The 20374-nt window shown below is 42.5% G+C and overlaps 1 protein-coding gene across 1 annotated transcript in view; it reads right to left on the bottom strand.

Moving 5' to 3' along the window:
* DPP4 (dipeptidyl peptidase 4) overlaps nucleotides 1-20374 on the bottom strand; it is a 90072-nt gene that overhangs the window by 37278 nt on the left and 32420 nt on the right. Inside the window, exons 6-10 of the mRNA XM_006766490.2 lie at nucleotides 15894-15946; nucleotides 15708-15780; nucleotides 14729-14849; nucleotides 7771-7931; nucleotides 6235-6338 (exon numbers count right to left, since the gene is read on the bottom strand). Of these exons, the coding sequence (XP_006766553.1) occupies nucleotides 6235-6338; nucleotides 7771-7931; nucleotides 14729-14849; nucleotides 15708-15780; nucleotides 15894-15946 (512 nt within the window). The remainder of the gene's footprint in view (nucleotides 1-6234; nucleotides 6339-7770; nucleotides 7932-14728; nucleotides 14850-15707; nucleotides 15781-15893; nucleotides 15947-20374) is intronic.

Below are 20374 nucleotides of genomic sequence, written 5' to 3' on the forward strand. Positions count from 1 at the left end.
CCAGCTGCCGGCTCCGACCCAGAAAGGACACCTAGACCTGGAAAGCTGCTGAATATTCTACTGAGATCTTCCCCTGGGACCTCTCCTAAAATTTCTACCCTTAAAATCCTTCGGATGGAGGACCCAGTGTGCTCTGCCTCCCCAGAGCACACCAGTACCTCCCCCTTTTCCTCTCCTTCCCTCCCCCCTCCCCCCTCCCCTCAAGCATGTGACCGTTACCTTCCTTACATCTAAGCTCCAAGGGACTTTTCTTTGCCTCTATAACTTGTTTCCTTGTTTCATTTCTTCTATGAATTACTTCTACCTTTGTGATTTTCTAAATAAATGTTCTCTTATAGTTGGAGTCTAGGCTCTGAATTCTTTCTTAGCCAGAACAGAGGTACTGAGGTTGCTGAACCCAGGTCTGGTCTTACCCCACCGGTCTAGCACCTAGTGCCATTCTTGCCACCCCCAATAGTCCCAAAGAAATGCTGACATTTGAAGTTCATATAATTTTTACATGTCATGAAGTATAATGCTTCATTTGATTTTTTCCCCCAACTATTCAAAAATGTAAAGTTATTCAAACTTGCAGATCATACAAAATGGTCAGGGAGATAGGATTTGCCCAGTGGTATGCTTTATATAAGTAGTTCTCACTCTTTTAGGTAAAAAATTCTATGTGCATGTGATTAAAATTATGTATCTCCACACCCATGTATACACTTTCCAAGGGTTTCATGGGACATCCGTTAGGAACCTAAGCTCCAGAAAGAGCCTTCCCCCTTTCTACAGTGGCCTGGCAGGGGAAGGGACAGATAAGGGGGAAAGAAACTCTTACATGATTAGTGGGTCACCTGGTACTGAATGCTTTATCTACTAACAGCAGTAAATAATGCTTTCGTGTTCAAAAATCAGCCATAGAAACTTTTCCCCATTTGAAAACACTGAGCAATGGAATTTGGGAAGTCTGCCAGGAAACTCGCATGCATCTGGCACCTTCCCTGCCCATTTCTAGATCAAAGGTTCGTGAGCCTGTATCCTCCATTACCTTTGTCACTCTCCATAGCCCAGGGTGTACTCTGCACCCTGGGAGTGCCCAGTGAGATAGTTCACCAGCAGAGCATGCAGTAATTTTTGAATTCTAAGGTATACGCATTTCTCTTCAATCATAGTTTCTATTTAGGGTTTGGAATTAGCAGGAGACAGCATAAGAGTGCATATCTCAGCCCAGAGTTGAGATCATGACAGGACCAGATGTCAGTGAGTCATGAAAAAGATACAAGGGAACCAATGGCTCAACGGTAATTTTTACCGAAAAGTCGAAGTCTCCTTTTAAAACTAGAAAAACCCAACAAGCAGGATTATCAGCTACACTTTTCACTCCAGCTGATTTTATTCTGCAAAAATCAGGGAGGCAACTGTGGAGTAGACTTTGGTTAGGTAACGTTTGGGGGGCGTGTAGAAGAGGGATTGTGTAGGCAACCTGACCTCCTCTTGAGACAGTGACTGCCTACCCCAGATTTGACCTAGTGATTCAACCAGCTCTTCTAACTTCTGGAATGGGGTTAGTACAACGGGAATAGGGAGCAATGGAGTAATTTCTGGACAAAATAATAGGTTACACCCATGTGGAATCTACTATGTGCCAAGAACTGTTCTAAGTGCTCTCTTGACATAAAGCTCATGCCCACTGTATGTGGCAGGAATGTTAGAGTTCCTGTTTCGCAGACATGGAAATGGCAGGGCAGAAAGGCTAAGTAACTTGCCCAAGGTCGCACTCTGGAAAATGCTGGAGCCAGAATTCAAACTGAGCAGCTGGCTTCAGATTTTCCGCTTCCAGTCGCTCCCTCTGTAGAACCTCTACCCATCCCTCTGGTAAACATTGCTAGCTTCACCTTCTTGCTTCTTTTCAGGATAAAATTCCTCACTCTAGGAAATCTATCTATTCCTAGCGAGTGTGTGTAAACCAAACAACTGAATTTGACAAAGCAAATCATATTTGAATGCACTGGGAGAGACTTGCTTTTGAAAGTCACACTACAGGGAATCCCCTGGTAAAGTGACTGCTGCCTTGCAAACAGTAGGCATTTAGTAACTGTCTGTTGAGTGACATTAATACCCCTAACTTGTGTAAATGTTTCTTTTGGTATATTAAAGATGCTTAAAATAAGGTACACATTACTAACTGGAAAGAATATTGGAGAGAAAACTGCTACTAAGAGCAAGTGCAGACGGTGCCGTGATTAATTCAGCGGATCACCCAAGGAAGCGGGCGTCCTGCCAGTGCTGGCCGTGGGCTCCATGCCACCCTCTGCTCTGACAGAGATGCCAACCCTCCCAGGGCCGCTGACAGATCGCTGAGGAGAGGAATGGGTAGGGTGAGATGGAGCAGATCTGAGCTCCTAATCTGCCTCCTTTCTTGGAGGTGTCACCAGCTTCCAGGGCACTGCTATCCAGTTCATTCATCTCCTGTGTGACAATCTCAGACCGTCTTGTTTCTACTTTATATACCACGGGTCATCAACTGTTCAGAGGAGACATAGCAAGTCTATCTGTGGTGTTCCTCAGGAGCAGAGAACTGGGTGGGGTAGGTCATGAGTTGAGTGTGGTCCCCTGGGCCATTGAGCAGATGTTGGGGCAGCTTCCGGCCACAGAATTTTCCCTGATCCTCAAGCTTCAGGCCACAGAATTTTCAAATGACTAGGAGGGGCAGAATACTGGAAATGCTATGCCAGGTCATTTTGAAGGTCATCTTTGGTGCCAGCTGTATAAGCTATTTTGCACTCACAAAGTCACATGTGAACTATACCTCTTCTATTCACTCACCCATGCATTAACTCTATCCATTTATTCTATAAATATCAACTGGGTATCTGCTATGTCTTAGGCATCCTGCTAGGCACTGATGATGTTATAGTAAAGATTGGCCACTACCTGTAGAACTCATCTTACTTCAATTCAGCAATGTGAAGCATTGCTCTAAATAAAGCAGTTAGGAAGGCGATTGATGATTTTACATTACCTGTTGTTTTCTCCCAAATAGTTTGAGCTTTCAAACTCCCAGCATGAGCAGTCAATACAAAAGCACAGCCTAACAAATCCAATGAACTTGAGCTCTAAATCAGGGAAGGCGATAGGGAGGCTCACCCTGATTCAGAGTCAGGCTTGGGCCGCTGGCAGAGGGACCTGGATGCCCTTCTCGCTTGTTATCAGAACAGCCCATTCCTAACAAACTGCAAACCAGCCTTATCCTCCTGTAGGATTTCACCTGCTGGAAGCTCGGGGGTGAAAGGTCATGGCCTAACAGGAAAATTGTGGTGGGCGCATGGGCAGAATCAATCATGCTGCGCCTGGCAGGGCGTCACACTCCCACTCGGGGACCTGTGACTGACCAGGCAATGCAGCATAGCGTGCTGGGCAGTTTACTGAGAGGTATAACTTGCCTGGTCTACTTGGCCTTGCTGGATCTGTGCGTGAGGCCAGAAAACGGAGCGTGACCATGTGTTAGAATGTTTCCACAGACATGATCTCAAGCCTGGTTTTAGTACAGCTGGGTCCTTACTGATATTAACAGAGACCAGAGCTGGATTTGCACTTGCCTATCTTATATATCCTGTGGCATTTCCAAAATACAATTCTTTGGTGAAATATGTCCCACACAAATATCTCCATGGAGTGAGGGAGCCCTCGCTAGGAGGGTGCTGTAAAGAACTACAAAGAACTACATGGGGCAAAAAATAAGTCCTTAGAACTACGGAAGTTTCCTGAGCTTGGAAATTCACTCCTGCTCCTTGGAAAGTAATTTCTAAGTGGGGAAGAGTCTATCTCTTCGTCTGTTAAATGGCCATGAAAATTACACCATAGGGAGTATGTGGAAAGTAAATGAGCAGACACCAAGCACAATCCCAGCCCATAGGAAGCACTCAATATATTTTAACTCAATTATTCTATTATTCTGGCCTGGCAGGTGCTGGCCTCTCTCTTATTACCAGTTCTTACACTAACTTGCTGTGTGACCTTGACCAAATGAGTTTACCTCTCTGGACTTCAGTTCTTTCACCTGTGTCTCACAGTGGTGTTCTGGAGCCCCTTCAGGTTCTGTCTAATTGCCTGAGACTCGGGGGGATAGGAAAGGGGATGAGGACTGGGCCTGCAACCTGTGCAGCTTCCATTTTGTGACTCTGTACTTCTGTGCTATCTCACTTGAACGAAGTCTTCTGGGTCTTCAAAAAAAAGTTTTCCAACCACTGGTGAGGTCTAAAGCCCCTTCTGGATCTAATGCATATATACTTTTATTGATTGCAGAGAGGAAAGGAGAGGGAAACAGAGATAGAAACTTCAATGATGAGAGAGAATCATTGATCGGCTGCCTCCTGCATACCCCCTACTGGGGACTGAGCCTGCAACCAAGGCATATGCCCTGACTGGGAATCAAACTGTTAACCTCCTGGTTCATAGTTTGATGCTCAACCACTAAGTCACACCAGCTGGGCTAGATCTAATATTTTTTCAGAGCAGGCGCTCATGGTTCATCCTCCCCTCAGACAGATATTAGCTGTAGACCAGGTGGTCACACCAGGCCCTGCTGCTCTTGGACAGCCCCACCCTTTCCCATGCGGTTCCTCCCACCTCAGTGCTCTTCCTCCCCACTGTGCCCTGTTCAATCGGCACATTCTTTGATTGCTGGGGTCATGAAAAACCCACCTGTCCCCCACTCCCTCCAGAAGGCCTCCAGCCTTTTGTTTATACCTCTGTCACATTTGCTCTTGGAGTCATTTATGGGAATGTCTTACATCCTCTACCCGATCATAAGTCTTAGAAGGGCAGAAACTCACTCTGAGGACTTTTGTGTGTGTAAATAGTGGGTGCTCAATCAATGTTGATTGAAGAGATGGCTGGATGGGACCGAACACCAGGTTTTAGAACCACTGGGTAAATTTTTTCTATCCTTGGACAAACTCAGGAAAAAATTATTTTTAAATTTACTAGTAACTGGTCTCCCTCCAAAGAATAAATAGGTTAATATAAATATTTCTAAACAAGTTAATGAATTAGCAATTACAGAGCAAAGCCGACAGCATGCGTGATGTAGTAAACGCAACCCTGAGAAAGCAGATACTACATTTAACTCTGATGACAGCTTCAGGAACCTGAGGGCACCACCTGAATTCGCACAGAAGGAGGCACCTAGCAGAATGCTTAGAAGCGCTGTTCTCCAAGTCAGACAAGTTTGAATACAAAATCCTACTTGGTCATTTTCTTAATCTCTAGGACTCATTTTTCTTATCTGTAACACAGGCATATGATAATAGTTGTTGGAAAGAGAGAGTTACTTTTGACAATACCCTGTGTTTGGCACATAGTGAGTGCTCAAAATATGCGAGTTATTATTTAACAACAACAACAAAACCAATATAGATAAAAGAAATGAGCAAGGAGAAACTTGATAGCACTAAATCGCATGCAATACGGTGGTTATCTTTACAAGAAAATAACAAGGGGCAGAATTCTCAATAGCAGAATTTCAAACCATTAAGGATTATTTAAGCAACTGACATCCTCAGGCACACCAGCATCATGAGGCTCCCAAAATTTAATCCACAGTTGTCCTGCATTTTTCTAGTTCTTAAAGTGGACTTGGAAAGCCTGTGTGATCTGGCCTTACTCCCAGCACTGTCCTCTTCACTCAGGTGGCTCCGTCACCCTGTCCTCCTCACAGGTCCTTTAATGCACCAAGCGTGTTCTCTCTGCAGGGTGCTGCCACTTGCTCTACCTCTGCCTGGATTCGGTACCCCTAGCTATCCATGTGGCAAGACCCACCCCAACCCCGTTCTTCACATCAATGCTCACAGGTCATCTCATCAGAGAGGCCTTCCCTAACACTCCTCCCCTCCCCCTCAACATCACCATCTCCGTCACTTTGCCCTGCTTTAGCTGTATTCACAACATTTGTCACCACCTGACATTTTATATATATCTTTATTTGTTTCCCTGGTTCTTATCCGCTTCTCCCACCTTGAGTATAGGGTCCATGACACTAGGGACTCTGACGGCTCTATTCATTGTGCAACAACATCTCTGCCCAGCACAGAGACGTCAAGTGTGGTCAACAAAGAGTAGCTAAGTGAAAGAATGAATGACTGCCAGCCTGGGTGATGCCATGGGAGGATACCACGGAATCTGCTATTCATTTTTTAAATTTTCTCCTTGGGAGCGATGCAGCTACCCACTCATTCGGGTCAAGAGTCTTACCCTGTTAATACAGAAGCAGGAGCAACGATTTGCGCAGGCTCTAGATCAGTGAGGTTGTCAGTATTTACAACATAGAGCTTTACAGTTGGATTCTTAGCTCCTGCCTAAGAAAAAGCAATCACAGGATTGGTATTGAAAAAAAATACAACATCATTGCACAAGTTTAAAACTGTACAAAAATGTCTGCATTACAGCCATAAAATTATAACAATCAGGCACATTCAAACAATTTAATGTAGATAAAAGGAACATAAGGGAGGGTCATGAAATGCAACCTTTTCATGTTCAGTCAGAAATATATAGAGACCCCAAACACTCCTGTTTAATTAATAAATATTCATAATTTATGTATACTTTATGCAGACAAGGATACATTTCTTAAAATCATTTCTGGTATTTTGCGAATATATCCTGACTCCAGAAGACAAGAAGTCAACTGGCTGACCACTGGGAAAAATTCCTTGGGTTCAGCCAAAGACACAACCCACCAGGAACATTAGTTTCCCTGAGCTGAGAGCCAATAATGCTAATTAGGAAGCTGTCATTTTCACTCCAAATTCAGGTTCACCACGTTGGAGCTTTACAATAAATAGCATGACAGAAATCTATAAAACCTTCTTATATACACACATAGATCCTCAACTGACAAATTAGCTAGAAATAATGTATTTTTAGTAAGAACATTTTATGGTTTGTTTGTTTTTTTGCCAGTTTCACTCATCAAAAATTACATTTCACTGAAAATACATCTCCATATTTAGTCTCTGATCTTTTTTTCTCTGTCTTCCTAAAATGGCAGCTCTTCATACAACAAATTGAGGGAGCTGGTAAAAATAAAAATCCCTTTTTCCAAATTGCTTACAGCAAAACAGCACTTTACTATTACATTTTCCTATGGACAACATGGTGGCCATTATTATTATGATACTAGTGAAGAATTGTAATTCTTCTAAATTCCCCTCTTCCTTAGCTTACACTGCTGAAGGGAGCTTTTCAATTTTCATAAACATGCATCCGGAGGGGGAGAACAGCCTTGAGAACCAAGACATGACACTATTATTCCAAATGTAGGATGTGTGAAATTAACACTCGTGCCAAATCTATAATAGAACCACTAAAACTAGTCTTGTATCTGTTAATTAGTAATACAACCTGATATACAATCAAGCTTTTCAACTTCATCTAGGGCACATTCCAACTTCCACAAATGAGATGAGCTTGTGATTCAATTATAGCCTCTCTTTTCCTCCATTCAAACATTCTCAGTCCCCCTACCTCTTTTAAAAGCATTTCCCCCATCTTTTTCGGCTTGTCATTCCTCAAAGTTTTTGGAGAAATTACAAAACCTTAAATCACACTCTTTTCTGGGATAATAAAAATACTTTAAAATTGCCAGATGCTGTTGACTTCAGCAAGAGTAATCACCGCAAGCTGTTGAAGAGAGACTGACAATATTTTCATTAGCAGGAAAGGATTAAATGAAACCATTCTCTTCCCATCAAATCACAGAACTGCGATGTGAATGGGAGCACAGACCTTTGGGTATGGAATGTGGATAGTCTTTGGGTACTGCAGCGACTCGTCCAAGTAGACAGAGTATTCAATACGTGGGACGTCAGTGTCGTTAAACTTGGCATATGCTAAAAATGTGCCGTTTGGAGACCACCACAGAGCGGAGTGGGTACTGAAGATTTCCTCTGAAAAGAGACATAAATTGTTCTGTTACAAGAAGTAGATGATAAATTGGCGTTGGCATTCAAAAATATTGTTCTCATTAGCTTTAGTAATTACAGTAGAGTTCAACTAATGAACCACTTTGCATTTGCTGGGCTTCCAAAATCGGAGTAATACAAATGAATAAAAATAAAATCTTCAAGGATAGATCTGGGCTATAAAAATAAGTAACCCGTTGGACTGTTTTTAGAATATTTTAGCACATAATATTTAATATAAGCTCTACATGTTTTTCTTTATCTCATAATCCTCTAAATTTATGCTGCAAAACATACTCAAAGTAAATTTCACATAAGGGGCTGATTCTCCTTTCTCATTTTCAAACCGTCAACATGCCAGCATACTCTCCCCAGCTGGGTGTGTGGTGTATGGCTCTATGCTATTAAACCAATATGGTGCCCAGAGTTTACTACTCTTGGCACAAACAAGGCGAGGGAAGGATAGATTTAGAGTGGTGAGGAGCTCCATGAGACCCCTACTCAGAAACATCTCCTTCGCCTAACCCAGTGGTCTGCAAACCATGGCTCGAGAGCCACATGCAACTCTTTGGTCCTGTGGCATGGGCCACAAAGTTTCAATCGCACTGTACATGCACACCCGCACGTGGTATTTTGTGGAAGGGTCACACTCAAGGGGTCAGTTTGCCGACCACTGGCCTAACCTGAAGAAACTGAAGACTCCCTTGGATTAACACCCTCCTCTGATGTCTAAGATGATAGGTGAGGAAAGAGGGTCAAAGAGGAATGCAAAGGAAAGGAAAGGTCTTGATTTCCAGAACACTCTTGGCCTAGTTCTCACTCTCTGGCAAAGGTAGCTCCTTCCTGTGTTTATTATCAAGTCTGTTCATGGGACTTCCAACTACTAGTTGTGAAAATGCCAGAACCTCTTTTATCAACTGGGGATGGAGGATTCAAGTAGACTAGATAGAGACTCCTAGTTCTTTATGCAGATTTAAACCACAAATCTTATGTTCTGATGTGACTATAAAGGTAAAAACAAAGGCATAGAAACTTGAATCTTAGAATTAGGAAACTATTTATCCCAATCACTTTTCTGATTCCTGGGGCTTCCTTACAAGTTTCTTCCAAATGCTCGTTTTCAATAATAACAATAATAGTAGTAGTTACAGTATTAATAATAACAATAATAAAGTACAATACTAATTAAGATGAGCAGCAGCATATAATGAATGCACCAGGAATTGAAAAGCAAGTGACATCTATTATCTCAGTTAATCCTCATGATAATTCATTGTGTGCAGATGAGCAACGGGAGGCAGTTAGGCTTGAAGAGAATAAGTAATTTGTCCAGGATCACGCAGGCAACAATGGATAGAATCAAGAATAAGTCCAGCCTTATTTGGTGTGAGTCCATGCTTTTCATTTCCATGCTCTGCTATGTCTTCCTACCTATTGCAGCACCTCTAGTAACAGAGAACCTTCATCTTGATTAGGAAGCCTGCTCCCCCTTTGACTGCTTTATACCTATATTGTTGACTTACATTTATGTAGCAATTTAGAATTTACAAACCACTTATCTAATTTAGTCTTCACAAAGATCCCTGGGAGAGTCTATTCATAGCCCATTTTACAGAAAAGGCAACTAAGGCAGAGAAGGACTGAGTGAATTAGGATGCAGGTCTTGTGATTCCCAGTCAAGGATATTTTGCACTAAGAACTTCATTATACTGAATTGATGTCCCACTACTTGTGGCCTCTACCCATTGGTTCTAGTCTAAGATCAAGATGCAAATACATAAAATTAATATAATTACAGCAAGATTATGATTTTTTAAAATTTCTTGGAAATACAAGTAGCAGATAGTGCTCTAAGTTTTGAATTGGTGGTTATTCAGAATACAGAACATGCTTTTCTATATTAATGAATATTAAAATCCTATATAATAAAAGGGTAATATGCAAATTGACCAAGTGGCAGAACGACCAGTTGCTATGACACACATTGACCATCAGGGAGCAGACGCTCAATGCAGGAGCTGCCCCCTGGTGGTCAGTGTACTCCCATAGGGGGAGCACCACTCAGCCAGAAGCCTTATCATGGCTGGTGAGCACAGCAGCAGTGGTGAGAGCCTTTCCTGCCTCTGTGGCAGCTCTAAGGACATCTGCCTGCCGGTTTAGGCCCAAGGACTCCCAGACTATGAGAGGGCACAGGCCGGGCTGAGGGACCCCCCCCCCCTGAGTGCATGAATCTCGTGCACCAGGCCTCTAATTATCATTATAAAACTACATCTGGTTGACAGTTTTGGGTCAAGATGGCAGTGTAAGTAAATGTGGTTCTTGCATCCTCCCACAACCACATTAAAATTACAACTAAAATACAGAAAAAAGCATCACTCAGAACTACCTGAAATGTAGTTGAACCTCAACGGAAGTCCTACAACTAAGGAATTAAAGAAGAAACTACATCAAAACTGATGGGGGGGGGGCGGTGGAGATGCAGAACAGGCTGGTCCCACACCCATGTGTAGTGCATAAAAAAGGTATATCTTGGCTACAGAGGCCCCCACTGAAGAGCAAGGGGTTCCAGCCCCACACCAAGCCCACTAGCCCAGGGTTCCAATGCCAGGAAGAGAAGTCCTCATAACTTCTGTCTATAAAAACAGCAGGGATTGTGGCTCAGTGAGATGGAAGGCTGCTGGAGGCCCAGGCATTCCTCTTAAAGGGCCCATGTATGGATTTATTCAGACTCACTGGCTCTGAGCTCCAGCACTGGGGCAGCAGCTCGAAAGGCACCAGGTATATACAAGGATGAATTGAATTGTCTGGCGTCAGGGCAAGAATTGGAGGGACAGCTTTGACAGAAGTATTGACAGAGGCCATTGTTTCTCTGATGAGCCCTGCTCCCACAGAGCAGGCAGGTGGGTACCATATCCGAGTCTCTATCAACCTGGCTCACACTGTTAGCCTCAACCTGGTGATTCCCTGAGACCCTGCCCCACCCAACTTGTGGGATCACCCGAGCTTTTCCATACAAATGACCTGTCTTGGCTCATGCTTCCAACGTTCCTAAAACTTTCAAACAAGCAGCATCTGGCCTTGGCATGCCCTGTACCTCTTGCTATGTGGCCTCAGGCCTGGTACTAGCGGGAGCCAGCCTTGGTTGGCAGCTTGGCCTCTCCTAGGCACCTCCAAGTCCAGTACAAGTAGCATCCACCTGCAAATTGCTTTGTAGCTCATAATTGGTGGTCCCAAGCCAAACATAGATGGTGGCTGACCTTGGCCAGCACCTCCCGGGAGGCTCCAGAGGCAGCACACCTAGTTGGCAGCTTCAAACCATGTTGACGCATCACCCAACCACCTCCACAAGCGACACACCCCACGATGGACTCAGCAGGCACCAGTGCCCTGTTAAAGTAAGTCCTGTTCTGTGGAGTGGACCCCAGCACAGCTGATCTTCCACAGTGGGCACAGCCAGTCTGTGCAGCCAATGAGCCTAGGCATAAATCCCTCCCATTGACATGTCAACAACAATCAAGTCTCAACTGCAACCGAGGGTATACACAGCCAACACGGGGGCACACCTGGAGTGTCTAGCTTAGGTGATCAAAGAGACTATACCACTGGACTCTACAGGACACCTATTACATAAGGCCACTCTACCAAGCCCAGGAGACAAAGTAGCTCTACCTAATACATAGAAACAAACACAGGGAGGCTGCCAAAATGAGGAGACAAAGAAACATGTACCAAATGAAAGAACAGAACAAAATTCCAGAAGAACACTGAACACAATGGAGACAAGCAATCTACTAGATGTAGAGTTTAAAACACTGATTATAAGGTTGCTCAGTGAACTTAGTGAAAGAGTAAGTGAAGTTAGTGAGGACTTCAACAAAGAGACAGAAAACATAAAAAACAAAACTATAAGACATAAAAGAGAGCCAGTCAGAAATAAAGAATATACTAATTGAAATGAAGAATAGATTTCAAGGAAACAACAGTGGAGTAGATGAAGCAGAAGATCAAATCTGAGATTTGGAAGATAAGAAAGCAGAAGACACCCAATCAGAATAGCAAAAAGAAAAAAGAATAATAAAAAGGACAGTATACGGAGGCTCTGGAACAATTTCAAGCACACCAACATTCACATCATGAGGGAGCCAGAAGGAGAAAAGAAAGAGCAAGGAATTGAAAACCTATGTGAAAAAAATAATGACACAAAACTTCCTAATCATTTTTCTGATTCCTGGGGCTTCCTTACAAGTTTCTTCCTAATGTTTGTTTTTAATCCTATCTAATAAAAGACAAAAAGGGTAATTAACCGTACCTCCACTATGCTTCCCATTGGCTAATCAGGGTGATATGCAAATTAACTGCCAAGAAAGATGGTGGTTAATTTGCATATGTAGGCACCAAGCGATAGAGCGAAGCCGGCTGGCCCCGGGCAGGAGCAGCGAGTGAAGGCTGGTGTGGCAAGCGAAGAGCAAAGAGCGGGGCCCACCCATCACGTTTCGTGGCCACCGCCATGCCCCCCGGGGCCTGTGCACGGCAGGCCGGGGGCTTACCTAAGGCTTAGTGCATACTCCCTGGTGGCCCCACAGCAGGGCATCCTGGCAGCCTCCTGACAGGTGTGGAGCCGGGAGAGCCGAGTGGGGCAGGGGCTGCAGGGAGCCATGGAGGGGCAGAGCAGCTGGAGCCAAGTTCCCGGGGGTCTGAGGAGAGTGCTTGACAGGAGCCTGGACTGCAAAGAAGGAAGAGGAAGCAGCCACAGGGAGCTCTTCCAATCTCCCTGCACGGACACACTACCGCAGCCCCCTGCGGGGACAGGGAGGCTGACCAGACAGGAGAAGACCCAGCTGTGGGGGTAGCTGCAGCCCATATCTCTGACTCCTGACCTCTTCCCCTGCCACCCCCGCCAGGAGCGCCCACAACAATAGCACGCCTGCGTCAACCTGTCAGCATCCCCGAGGCACCCGAGGCCTGTGGCCTGCCACTGCTGGGCCCCCTCCGCTGGGGCCAGGCACGCCTCTTGTCCCTACAACTCCAGACCCAGGTGAAGGCAGGCCTAAGTGGCCCCTCAGGGTCAGACTCATTCCCCCCAACACTCCTTCCCCGACAGCAGTGGCACCGTCTCTGCAGTAGAAGTGCACTGAACCTTGTCGGGGGTGCAGCTAAACCCACCCTCCTAGCCCACTAAGCAGTCAGTTGGACATCCCCCCAGGGCTCCCAGACTGTGAGAGGGCACAGGCCACACTGAGGGACGCCCCCCCCCGCAGTGCACAAATTTCATGCACCGGGTCTCTAGTAGTAGTAATAATAATGATGATGATGATGATCGACTGGTTGACTGTTCAGCCAATCAAAGCGTAATATGCTAAGGCCACTCAACCACTCGCTATCATGTGCACTGGTCACCATGGGGTAGACACTCTGACTGGTAGGTTAGCTTGATGCTGGGCGAGATGGGCTAGAAATTCCCTGGAGTTCTCCTGCAGTGGGATCCCTCGGCCTGGCCTGGCCCCTCTCACAATCTGGAACCCCTCAGGGGATGTCGGAGAGCTGGTTTCAGCCTGATCCCACAGGCCACTCTCCTGGGGAGGGCGCCAGATGCAGGGCTCATGGCTGGCAAGTACTGCAGCGGAGGCAGGAGCCTCTCCCAACTGGGACTGATTGGGCTGGAGCTCACAGCAGGCACAGTGGGGCCAGATGAGCAGGAGTGGCAGGTAGGAGCTGCAGCTGGCATTGGACTGTGGGTTTCAGTGCGATCCCCGCAGGCCACCCCAGGGACCCCACCCATGCCTGAATTCGTGCCCAAGCCTCAAGTAACAATAATACAATACAATAATAATTAAGATGAGCAGCAGCATATAATGAGTGCACCAGAAATTGATAAGCAACTGACACCTATTATATAATGCAGGGGTGTCCTTATTTTGCATTCAGCTATTCCTGAGGAAGGGTCGGGTCACAGCTTTGGGAAGAGGCTGTATGCTGTTCACACTGGGGATCCTGGAGGCTTTGCTGTGCTGTCCACCAAGTGTTGAAGATGTTTTCAATTTCTAAGTGACTAGTCTTAGCAAATTTTATTGCAAGTTTTAATCGAACACTTATTTCTGAACCATGGGAATTCATCTTTCTTTTAAAGTAATTTTTTATAAATAATGTTATTCATTTAATTAAACTTGACTTGAACTGGGAGACAACCAAAATTAAGTTATGAAGGAAACTACTTTTTTTAACTATGGAGAAAAAATAATAGGATGAAATAAGGAGTCTTTAATAAGAATGAGACAACTTTGTGAACTATTTGAAACATCTCAAAATACCTCTTACCTTGTCAACTATACACATGAAAAATGTTTTTCTAGTATTTCCTAAGTCTCTAGAGTGTTTTATATTTCCTAAAACTCTGTGTCTTAAAGAAAATAAATCCTTTTAATCACTTTTAGTTCTGTTTTTGGACCCATTTTTTCTTAAGCCTTTCCAATTATTTCTTTTCGTTTTTAACATCAGGAGATTATAATTTGCCTAAGAAAATTAACATAAGTCTTTTATAAAATGGGTGTTTTCTTCCCCTCTACTCCCGAGCATTGAGAGACAATGAGGACATAAGCAGCACTAGCTGCTGCTAAGAAATTCTTCTGTGAGGTATCTGGTGCTGTGCTAAAAAAATTTGATAACATTATAAAAAGTGCAACTTTTTTGAATGCCACTGAATTTCTTCCCTTTTAAAGAAATGTTTGACTATTTTTAAAAAAACTTACAGATTTTCTGATTTAAAAGCACTTTAAAGTCTCTACCTTCATAAACCCAGTCAGTTATTCCATTACTGATTGCATCTTCTCTTCCATCATGTGTGACCCTCTGACTTGGTGAATATGGATCATTTTTAACATAAACGTCATTGTTCCAAACATATGCCTAGAAAAATAAAAAATAATATTGACATATAATTACATGATATAATATATTTTATCCTGAAGTTCAAGAAAACATTTATCAATTCTTTTATTTTAAAACAATATTGGTGTGCAAGTATAATGGTAACCTTAGGGTATTCAATTTGGGCAAAATGAAGAGTCATTTACTCCCTCCCCCTCATATTCTTAAATTATCAGTATACAAGCTACAACCCTAATTAATGTTAAGAGTACTCTTAATATATTAAAAAGAAGAAGCTCACAACCACCACTATTTGGATGCTAACGTATATAAGAACACTGACCACTTCTATGGAATGATGTGTGCTTTGCATTTGTTCTTAGGAGAGGTGACTAAGGGAGTGCAGTTGCATGCTGGGAGGGAGAAGTTTAACTACAGGTAAACATTCCATCTTCCTGTTTAGATTGGGAATTTAACATTCTCTTAGCTCTATAGAACATGCAGATATATCTATAGTGACACAGAGAAGGTCATAGAACTAGCAGAAAACAGGTATGCTTTAAAAACACCCACCCACAAACTATAACAACAGCAACCACTCCCCATAAAAACATGTGCAAAAAACCCCCAAACAAACCAAAAGCACAATAGAGATTAGAATTTAAGAGTTAACTGAACATTTTCCCATTGAATAAACAATTTCCTAAGAGTAGTTCAGAGACTTTCAGGAATTGTGTTTACTATGTTAGACTAGTAAAATATTATTTTAGGCAATAATACTATATTTGATACTGAAGTTTTGGCTTCCTAAGTGTCTACTGTGCATCAAGATTAACAGCTTCTGCAGATGAGAGACTTGAACCACTATTCTTCTGATAGAAAAAAAGACTCACTAACCAGTTTATGACCCTCTGGTGACCACCTGATCAATTGTGTGTCATTTGGAATTCTTTCTGCTGTTATCAGCTGCCTGGAAAAAAAGGTAAAAGGAAAGAACGACCAAATGAATAAATCACAGTGTTTTGTTTTGTTTTAATTATTACACTAAAAAAGCATAATATGTTTTTTGAGGAAGTCACTGACCTTTTGTTTAAGTCATAAATGTCATATGAAGCTGTGTAGGAATGTCTCCATTTCTATAAAAGAAAATAAACATTTCAGGCTTCTGTGATTATGGATAGTTTTTCCACTTGTTATAGGAGCTCAAGATGACAAAGTAATAAAATGTATAATTCTCAAAGTTTATCTCTTCTTATAATTCTCTATTTAGATTCTTAGAATTTTGAAATTAGAAAAAAATCTTAGAGACCATCTAGTCCAAACTCCTCTGGATTTCATCTACAACCTAATTTTAACATCACCTTTGCCAAGGAGCCTTTCCAGAACCTCAGGAGGCTAAAGTGCCACTTCCCCTGTAAACATTATTCCTAGCACTAACCACAGCATGTTAAGTTCACCTGTTGAAGAAGAATGCAAATTTTCACTTTTCAACCGTTTTACTAGCAAAATATTTAAAATATCTATACTTCTAGCCCGTCCAGCGTGGCTCAGTGGTTGAGTGTCAACCTATGAACCAGGAGGTCATGGTTTGATTTCAGTCAGGCATATGCCCGGGTTGTGGGCTTCATCCCCAGTGTGAAATGTGCAGGAGGCAGCCAATCAATGATTCTCTCTCATCATTGATGTTTCTATCTCTCTCTCCCTCTCCTTCTCTCTCTGAAATAAATAAAAATATTTTTAAAAATCTATACTTCTATTGCTAGAGGTGATGTGGAGAAATGTTTACTTTTCTACACTGACCATAAAAATATGAAGCATTATAGATATTTTGAAAGCCACCTACCAATATATATTAAAATTGAAATACACATACTATCAATATTTTAAACAACCCTCTCAAGAAGATCAAAAATGAAAAGCAAACCAACTCTAAAGAAATCAGAAAAGAAATAATAAAGGTAAAAGCAGTAATCAAATAGAAAAAACAGTAGAGATAATTCACCAAAGTCAAAAATTGGTTCTTTAAAAGATTAAAAAATGCTAACATAGTAAGTATGAGAGAAAAAAGGGTATGAATGACAAATATCAAAATGGAAAATGATATGACACAACAGACTACAGGCATTACAAGATTATAAGACCCTACTACAAACATTTTTTTGCTAATAAATTTTAAGTTAGAAAAAGGGAAAATTTCTCATAAAACAAGTTATTAAAAATAAGACAAGAAAAAATGAAAAATCTGAAACAAAAATGGTAAAAAGATAAATATATATATGATTACAGATCCATATTTATGAAAAAATGTTTATATGTGGATGCAAATGTAAACTTAAAAAATCATTTATCTGAATGTCCATCTCCCTTACCATGTTCCTAGAGGGAAAAAATTATCTTCTATTCACCTTTAAAACACTAGAGCATGGTCTAGTGGAACTGCATAGTTTGTATTCAAGGAAGAAACACAACGAAAAGAAAAGCCAGATTTTATCTAGAAGGATGAAATAGATATGAAATAAGTTACCCAAGGACCCAGCTGTGTAATGGCAGAGCTGAGACACAAGCCATGGTTTCTAACCTTGAATATTATTTCCCTCATATCATATATCACCCTGTAACCCCTCATGTCAACAAATATTTATTAAGTCACTACTTTTTGCAAGTTCTACATTCCTTTTTGAATCCTGAATTATTTTGACACACCCCAGGCTTGTTTCTGGGAAACCTCTGAGTATACTTGCTAGAGCCAAAAGGTGTGGTGCAGGCTAAAAACACAGAGATTTAAGAAGGTCTGAGATCATTTCAGGATGACAGATTCATCCCAGATTTTAAAAGGACACCCAACGCATTTGTAATGTTCACTTCATCTTTTGGAACGGACCCATCTATCTACACTAATAAAAGACAAACATTCAAATTGACCATATCTCCACTACACCCTAAGCCACGCCCACCAGACAATCAGAGTGACTATATGCAAATTAACCCTACCAAGATGGTGACCAGCAGCCACGAAGCTAGAGCAAGCAGGAGGCTTGGTTGCCCCAGCAATGGAGGAAGCCAAGCTTCCCACCTGCCATTGCTGGCTCTGAGCTCCACTCAAGGCAACAAAGTTTCAATTATAGAAGATAAATAAATCCCAGATAACTGCTTTCAGCCGGCTGTGCCCATGAAGCTGGAGCAAGCAGGAGGCTTGGGTTGCCCCTGGCAATGGAGGAAGCCAAGCTTCCCACCTGCCCTGGCCTGCTCAGAGCTCCACTCAAGGCGACAAAGTTTTAATTATAGAAGGTAAATAAATCCCAGAATTAAAAAAAAAAAAGGAGAGGCTGGGAGCTTCCATTGCTGGGGGGTTTGGCCAGCCTGGCACAAACTATTTGACAGCTTGTTAAGAGGAGGAGTTTGGGTTTAACTAACTTTCCTATCATAGATTTCATGTCCTCTATGTTGCATCTATGTTTTTGATCAAATACTGGCTAGATTATTCCACCAAATGATCATGCCCATAGATCTGCCTGTAGACTTCATTTGTTATTCATTGGTGGTGGAAGCCTCTCCCGCCTCCTCAGCAGCACTAAGGATGTCCGACGGCAGCTTAGGTCTGCTCCCTGCTGGTAAGTGGACATCCCCCTAGGGCTGCCAGGCTGCCAGAGGGATGTCTGACTGCCAGCTTGGGCCCGATCCCCCAAGGAGTGGGTCTAAGCCAGCAAGTGGACATCCTCTGAGGGATAGGCCGGGCTGAAGGACCCCCCCGAGTGCACAAATTTTTGTGCACTGGGCTTCTAGTTTAGGATACAAACATTGGCAACTATCCCCTGTGAAGTATTATTAGATAAAACAGGCTCCCTCTCTCTGAAGAATTCATAGTTGAATGGGGGACATGAACAAGTGAATACAAGAAAAGAATCACAAAAGATTAAATAGAGATGGGTGGGGAGAGGTAGAAATCATAAATTGGGCCTTGGGGAGAGAAAAAGCCCTACAAAAGGTGATTCTTGGACCAAGTTTCAGTGGCAGAGGACGTTCACACAGAGAAGAGGTAAATGAAAGCATTGTAGCAGAGAAAAATGGAAGCACAAAGATAGGAGAGATCACGGAGTCTTCTAACCTGGATTCAAGTCTTGCTATAGACTGAATATTTATACCTCCCATCCCTAAATCATATGTTCAAGTCCCCAATGTGATGATATTTGGAGGTGGGGTCTTTGGGTGGTGACTAAAATTAGCTCAAGAGGTTGGAGCCCTCATGAATGCATTAGTGCCCTTATAAGAGACTCCAGAGAGATTCTTTGCCCTGACCACCATGTAAGGATATGCAGAGAAGATGGCCAGTTATGATCCAGAAAGCAGCACCTCACCAGACACTGACTCTGCCAGCACCTTGATTTCGACTTCTCAGCCTCCAGACAGTGAGAAATAAATTTCTGTGATTAAGCCATCCAGTCTGTGGTATGCTGTTACAGCCGCTTAAATGGACTAAGATAAGTCTCTAAGGTGTAACAGCAGACAAGTTTCTCTCTAAGCTTCAATTTTCTCTTTATGAAAATGTCCACAATGACAACAATAATCTCATGTGAATGAGAATGCATGTGAAGTGCTCAGAAGGATGAAATAGATATGAAATAAGTGAAGTGCTTAGCAAGGCTCCTGGAATTATCAATGTGTGATAGGTGAGGCTACTGTTTCTAGCGCATTAGGCAATGAGTAAAGATGGTAGGAGAACATCCATACCAGGCTGTATGGTACTTATTTATTTATGTATTCACTTATATTTTATAGCCACTTAGAAGTAATCATTACTTCTTAAAAATATCTTAGATGTAATAACTGATCTTTCTGGAAGCACTAACTCAGTCATGAAGAAGTCATGAAGTAGGATATAAAGAACACTGTATAGCAGACCTTCCAAGGAAATGGAATAAAATTAGACTAATTTTTGTTGTTCTGGATAGGGTTCTTGAGCATTAATTAGTCAAAAAATTTATGCTGCACAGAAAATTCTATTGCATACTCTGGGAAGTAAAATAGAAGATATAGTTCTTTACTTTCAATAATCTTATATTTTAGTGTTTTGCAATAAATTTATGAAGAAAGTAAAATAAACTAACATGTTAGAGAGTAAATGGTGCATTGTGGGGAAACAGAGTGACAGAGGGCAATGTTAGACAGAGTGATCCAAACCAGCCTGGACCTGAATTACTAAAAAGGGAGAGCCAGTTGATGATTGAGGAAAGAAAGTCCCAGAAGAAAGCAATGGCAAATGCATTGGCCCATAGGTAGAAATGAAAGTAATGTTTGATTAAAATAAAAAGCTGTGTATTTAAAGGTTCTTAACTTTGGATCATTGGGTCACCTGGGAGTCCTTAATTCTATCCATGCCTGGGCCCACCCATGGGTATGCGGGGCTAATTGGTGAGGGGTAGGTTACATGCATCAGTATTTTTAAAAACCTCCTCAAGTCATTCTAAGGGGCACACAGGAGGAGAAGCACTGGCCAACCATGGTGAATGCAGAGAGAGTTGGTAGAAGATGGGTTCTGATGGGCAGAATGGGGTCCAATCACACAG

Source organism: Myotis davidii, unplaced genomic scaffold (assembly GCF_000327345.1).
Source record: "Myotis davidii unplaced genomic scaffold, ASM32734v1 scaffold59, whole genome shotgun sequence".
NCBI classification, from domain to species: domain Eukaryota; kingdom Metazoa; phylum Chordata; class Mammalia; order Chiroptera; family Vespertilionidae; genus Myotis; species Myotis davidii.